The sequence below is a fragment of the Melopsittacus undulatus genome, unplaced genomic scaffold, assembly GCF_012275295.1.
Source record: "Melopsittacus undulatus isolate bMelUnd1 unplaced genomic scaffold, bMelUnd1.mat.Z mat_scaffold_83_arrow_ctg1, whole genome shotgun sequence".
Taxonomy (NCBI): domain Eukaryota; kingdom Metazoa; phylum Chordata; class Aves; order Psittaciformes; family Psittaculidae; genus Melopsittacus; species Melopsittacus undulatus.
This window is the reverse complement of record NW_022994639.1, coordinates 87,872-94,488: the sequence shown is the minus strand read 5'-3', so window position 1 is coordinate 94,488 and position 6,617 is coordinate 87,872. Positions and strand designations below refer to the sequence as shown.

Below are 6,617 nucleotides of genomic sequence, written 5' to 3'. Positions count from 1 at the left end.
CACTGCCCTTGATGCCACAAATAAATTTTAGTACTAAATGTTCATTGAAAAGAAGCCTGGGCTGTGAAATCGAATCCTGATCTGGTCTGTACATGTAAAAACTTTTAAGCAGTGTTGCACACCAGACATACCACCAAACAGAAATGTTGCTGGGAGTCATGTGTTCAAACTATTTCCACTGGTCGCACTGCCTTTCCTGTCACAACTAACTTTTACACCAACATGACCTTCTGGATCGAACCTGTGCTGGAAAACAGGTCTGCTGACATGATGCACGTAAGCATCCATGTCAGAACTCTGCTCCACAACCCAATTGCCTTCACTGAGAGAATGTGCTGGGGGTCATCAGCACACACCATTTGCAACGGTGGCACTGCATATCCTGTCACAACTAACTTTTACAACTACATGAGCCTATGGATCGAACCTGTGCTGGAAAACAGGGCTGCTTACATGCTGCTGAAAAGCAGCAATGTCAGAACTCTGCTCCACAACCGAATTGCCTGAACACAGAGATGTGGCTGGTAACCGTCAGTACTCATGTAAGCTTTGAAATACAGACACTGCGCTTGATGCCAAAGATAAATTTTACTACGAAAACTTCATAGCAAAGAAGCCTGTGCTGTGAAATCAAATCCTGACCGGGTTTACACATGTGAAAACGTTTAAACAGTGTTGCACATCCGACATAATAGCACGGAGGGATGGTGCTGGAAGTCATCAGGACACACTATTTGCAAAGGTCGCACTGCCTTTGCTGTCACAACTAACTTCTACACCTACATGAGCCTATGGATCGAACCTGTGCTGGAAAACAGGTCTGCTGACAAGCTACACACAAGCAGCAATGTCAGAAATCTGCTCCACAACCGAATTGCCAGCACTCAGAGATGGTGCTGGGAACCGTCAGTACGCATTTAAGCCTCGTAATAATTGCACTGCCCTTGATGCCGCAAATAAATTTTACTACTAAATGTTCATTGAAAAGAAGTCTGGGCTGTGAAATCAAATCCTGATCTGGTCTGTTCATGTAAAAACTTTTAAACAGTGTTGCACACCAGACATACCACCAAACAGAAATGTTGCTGGGAGTCATGTGTTCAAACTATTTCCACTGGTCGCACTGCCTTTCCTGTCACAACTAACTTTTACACCAACATGACCTTCTGGATCGAACCTGTGCTGGAAAACAGGTCTGCTTACATGCTGGTGAAAAGCAGCAATGTCAGAACTCTGCTCCACAACCGAATTGCCTGAACACAGAGATGTGGCTGGTAACCGTCAGTACTCATGTAAGCTTTGAAATACAGACACTGCGCTTGATGCCAAAGATAAATTTTACTGCTAAAACTTCATAGCAAAGAACCCTGTGCTGTGAAATCAAATCCTGACCGGGTTTACACAGTGAAAACGTTTAAACAGTGTTGCACACCAGACATACCACCAAACAGAAATGTTGCTGGGAGTCATGTGCTCAAACTATTTCCAAAGGCGGCACTGCCTTTCCTGTCACAAATAATTTTTACACCAACATGACCTTCTGGATCGAACCTGTGCTGGAAAACAGGTTTGCTGACATGCTGCACTCAAGCTGTAATGTCAGAACTCTGGTCCACAAGCGATTTGCCTGCACTCAGAGATCGTGCGGGGGAGTCATCAGCACACACCATTTGCAGAGGCGGCACTGCCTTTCCTGTCACAACTAACTTTTACACCTACATGAGCCTATGGATCGAACCTGTGCTGGAAAACAGGTCTGCTTACATGCTGCTGAAAAGCAGCAATGTCAGAACTCTGCTCCACAACCGAATTGCCTGAACACAGAGATGTGGCTGGTAACCGTCAGTACTCATGTAAGCTTTGAAATACAGACACTGCGCTTGATGCCAAAGATAAATTTTACTACTAAAACTTCATAGCAAAGAAGCCTGTGCTGTGAAATCAAATCCTGACCGGGTTTACTGTTGGGGGTCGAGCATGGGCGCTTTAACAGGCTTGCAGCAAGCTGTGAGAAAGTGAGCCTCTGACCCCAGGCTGGAAGAGGAAGCGTCAAGGTCAGCAAAACAGGAGAGCGATAACAGGATGCCAGAAGCATGATGTAACGCTAAGCTGAAGCGAAGGTGTGAAACCAATCAGGAGAGGCAAAGTGGAGCGTGTACCTCTCGCGGGCAGAGTGAAGTAGCCAATCAAGTAGTGCGTGATTGCGTGTGGGACAGTATATTAAGAGCAGCCTTGTAATCAATAAACGGAGCATTTCGTGAACCTACATCGTGTCGGTGTTTCCTCCCCTCCACCTGGCCGCGGCATTCTGGTGACCCCGACGTGATACCAGGAGAGAGAGAGACCGCGGACGAGAGAAGGTGGAGATCCCGGCTGCCCGAGAGAGGCAGGCTGCCCGAGAGAGGCAGGAAAAGAGCTCAAATTACGTGGCCACGGCTGACCGGTGAGTCAGGCAGACTGCGGTCTGGTTCGGGATGGGTTCCGCTGTATCAGCGATAGAAAAGGCTACGATAGAGGGATTGCTATGCGTAGCGAAGAAAACAGGGTACTCGATACCCCGACAGGAACTTGTGGACCTTTTGTTTTGGTGCCGGAAAAGGGGGTTGTTAGAAAATACGGCACAGTTATTTTCCAAAGATCTATGGCGTAAGATAGGAGAAGAATTGTGGGAGAGCGTTCAGACAGAGCATAAAGGGGCGAAGGAATTAACACGCACTTACCGCTCCATTAAGCTCATGATTGATCAAATGCATGCAGAGGCGGAAATCGCAGCTGCGTCGAAGGGTGCCTTGAGTGAGAGTACGAAAAAATCGGACTTGGGGGAAACGGACTTAATCGAGTGGGGCCCCCTCCCTGATCCAGTGCCCCCCCGTACCTCTCCTGAAAAAACAAAAATTGCTGCACCAGTGCATAAGAAGGGGGAGTTTGATGACTTAATTATCCCCTGGGACCCCTCAGATGAGTTGCCCACGCAACCATCTGCACCCCCTGAGCCAGAACCTATGGAGGTAGTGCCCGAAAATGTACCTTTGCCGTGTGAGGACGATGACGCACTACAAAAAGAATCGCCTTACGCTGAACTTGTGCAAGAACTAAGGCAACAGCGCCACCAAATGGCAAGGTTAATGACAGCTGTGAAAAATTTAGACAAGGATGGTGATACGGGTAAAAAGAAAGAAATGTATAAAAAAGCCATGGAGGCAATTAAAGAAGGAATCAAGAATATTGAAAGACAGTTGGACCAAAAGGAGAAATTAGACGCCGGGGGACGAGAAGGGATCAAGAGGGCAATTAGACAGGGAAAGCTAACGATTAAAGAAGGTCATGAAAAAATAAAACGCTTGTATGGAGCAGGGGAAGGATTAACAGAAAAAGAAAAGAGAGACTTACAGGATGATTTAGATGAAGGAATGTTAGAGGACGAGAGGGCAAAGGGGTATATCCCTAAAAGAGTAAACGAATATATCCCTACAGATCATTCTTTTGACATGGGGCAGAGATGGAAAGGAGTTATCACACAAGCTAATTTGAATGGGGAGGTTACTTTAGAACCATTAATATCTGCTCCAGTACGGGTTACACAGAATGGAGCAGAATGGACACCTTTAGACTGGAATTTGGTCTCAAAATTACAACAAAGTGTTATGGCCTACGGAGCCACTAATTCGGCTGTACGAAGACAGATGACAGCCTTTATGAAATACCAGGAGCTTGTTCCTGCCGATATTAGATTGCTTATGGAAACTCTCCTAGGGGCTATGGCTTTTACAATGTTTCTGGTAAAGTGGCAGGAACGCTTAGAGCTAAAACAACTAGAGTTTAAGGCTGAAGACTCCAACCTGCTTGAGATCAAGGCTGGAGATGCCAACCTGCTCAAGATTAAGACTGGAGACTCCAACCTACTAGAATTTAAGGCTGAAGATGCCAACCTACTACAGACAGCAACAGAGACAGAGGTTAATGAGGTGCTGAGGAGTACAAGCCCTGAGAAAAATGAAGCATTAGAAGCCCAGCAACAGATGTCCTTGTTTCAGAACCGTATCAGAGAGCAAAATGCACATTTGGAGATGCTGCGTGAGAAAGCACATGACCTGGAAGTACAGCTTGAGTCTTCTCAAAAGAATGCCAAAGATAAAGAAAATACATTTGCCCAAATGGAAGAGAATATGGAAGATACAATTCAACAGCTATGCGAAAGCACGGAAGAAAAAGAACAAGATGTTAAAAGTCTCCAAGATCTAGTGGCATCAGAAAGGTTGTCTGTATTACAATGTGCCCTTTCTGTCCGGGACTCAGAAATAAGAGAATTGAAAAATGAAATAGCTTTATGCAAAATGAAACAACAACAACATGTTGAAGAACTGACAATCAGCCATGAGAAGGATATTTGCAGACAGTTGGAGAACTTGAGGGCTGAGCTGGAGAAGTGCCACAGAAGGGAAATTGCAGAAGCCAAGCAGGTATATGAAGAAGAAATGGTTTTGAACTATACGAATGAACTTGAAAAGCTAAAAAGAGAGCTCTGTGCTCTGAATTCTGAAGAGCATGTTCAGACTTTGAATGGCATAATAATTGACTTAAATAAGAGTCTTCATGAGTCTGAAGTTAATAAAGAATCTTTGAGGAAGAGACTTGAGAACCAACAGGAAGACTTTGAGAGAGAAAAATCTGAAATTGAAACTAAATACAAGGGTTTGATTGATGGACTTAAGTTGCAACTTTCTGATGCAGAAGAGCAGCTCAAGGAAGCTGAGCAATATAAACAAGTAAAACAGTCCTCGCGTGGAAAGATTCAGAAACTGAATTCTCTCATCAAGGAATTAAATGAGAAGCAACTTTATGAGGCTAAAGCCACTACAGATGTAAGGCAAAAGCCTGATGAAGACAATGTCTCCAATAAAAAGGTAATGACTCTGAGGGAAAACCAGATTTTACCAGAGATGAGAGCAGAATTTGATGCGATGTGGAATGAGCCACACCAGTTGACAGGTGAAGATGAGCTAGTTCATGAAGAACTAGAGTTCCGGTATGGCTTTGGAGTAGGCTCCTCAAGGGATCCATTAGCAGAAATCAAGAATTCAGAGGTCACAGAGAATAATGAAAACGGTGAAGGTGATGACTCTCTTAAAGTAATTGAGACAAAAATTGAGCAACAACAGGTTTATAGATATGACCCTGAATATCCAGTTATGGTTTTGGTTTATGGATCACAGCAATACAGATCTGCTATTATAGCGCAACAAATTGAAAAACACTTAGCGATCCTAGAATGGGTTTTCCCATCGTATCAGCCTTCTGCATCTGTTACCACGCTCCAGGATTATATTGGGTCCCTATTGTTAAAAGCCAAAGAACGTGTCAGGTTGGTGTTTGGTGTTGATCCTTCTGTATTTGTACTACCTTGGAAAACTACTGATTTAATCCAAGAATGGTCATTATGTTCTATGACCTTTGCTCTTGCAGTTAATGGGGTACAATTGTCAACACATTATCCCTCTCATCCGCTGTTTCAAACAACCTCTATTATAATGAGAGGGCCTATTGTGAAACAAAAACCTATATCAAATGCACTTACTGTATTCACTGATACCAGTGCACGTACTGGGAAATATGGCTTCGCATGGCAAGACAATCAAAATTGGAAACTAAAGATATGGACTGACACAGGACAATCAGTGCAAATCTTAGAACTACAAGCCATTGTTGAAACCTTAAATTGGTTTTCCTCACAAGCCTTAAATATTGTATCCGATTCAGCATATGCAGTCAGTGTAGTCAATTGTATTGACTGTGCAAAAATAGGTAAAATTGGAACATTGGAAATTGAAGAATTGGTAATTCGCCTAAAGGGTATAATTCAAGAACGTAAGGAGCCCATCTGGTGCTGCCACATGCGAAGTCATACCAACTTACCTGGTATCTTTTCCCAGGGTAATGCTGTAATTGACCGAGCGGTTGCAGGACTAGTCGTGCTACGGAACTTTGAAGCGGCTCGTCAGTCACATGAGTTTTTTCATCAATCCTCAAGAGGTCTACAGCAGGAATTTGGACTATCTAGGTCTCAGGCTCGAAATATTGTCGCAGCCTGCCCTGATTGCGCCCGTATTGCTCCATTACAACAACATGGAGTTAACCCGCGAGGCTTAGGCCCAAGAAAAGTGATGACCCACCTCGATGGGTCCCAGCTAAATGGGTAAAACCGTGGCTGGAAAAGAAGGGAGATTCTGAGGAAACGAGAGGACAGCAGACGGTGTCTTAATAAACTATTTGTGGAATCTAGCTAGGGAACTTTTGGAAGAAAACCGAAATGAAGATATTAGGTCTGGCAGCACCTGTGGTTCTGATGGAACAGGGAACTATGATGTCACATAACATGGATCATCGGCAAAACATGTGGGTAACATGGGTTAATGAGATAGGGCAGGATTCCTTTTGTTTATCTATAGCAACCCCATCTGATCCATTTCGAACATGTTTGATTGGAGTCCCTCCGGTATCTCACAAGACCTTTATAGATATGGCTGACCACTTCTTCCAACACAGGCTGGCCACCTGTGTTGGAACGAGTGTGCATTTTAGTCAGTATAAAAGCCCAAGCCTCATGTGATGTGAGGGAG

At 44.2% G+C, this 6,617-nt stretch overlaps 1 protein-coding gene across 1 annotated transcript; it reads left to right on the top strand.

Annotated features, from left to right (window-relative positions):
* Positions 1–2,457: 2,457 nt before the first annotated feature.
* On the top strand, positions 2,458–6,197 carry LOC117438942 (rootletin-like). The gene is made up of 2 exons (XM_034074299.1): positions 2,458–3,280; positions 3,422–6,197. Exons 1-2 carry the CDS (start codon positions 2,475–2,477, stop codon positions 6,195–6,197), a joined length of 3,582 nt encoding a protein of 1,193 aa, XP_033930190.1. The 5' UTR covers positions 2,458–2,474.
* Positions 6,198–6,617: the final 420 nt, after the last annotated feature.

Bases quoted from the DNA above. Each gene is read 5' to 3' on its own strand.
- LOC117438942 (XM_034074299.1), top strand. From the start codon at position 2,475: ATGGGTTCCGCTGTATCAGCGATAGAAAAGGCTACGATAGAGGGATTG. The intron at 3,281-3,421 runs CAAGAGGGCAAT...AATGTTAGAGGA, and splicing joins GCCGGGGGACGAGAAGGGAT to CGAGAGGGCAAAGGGGTATA.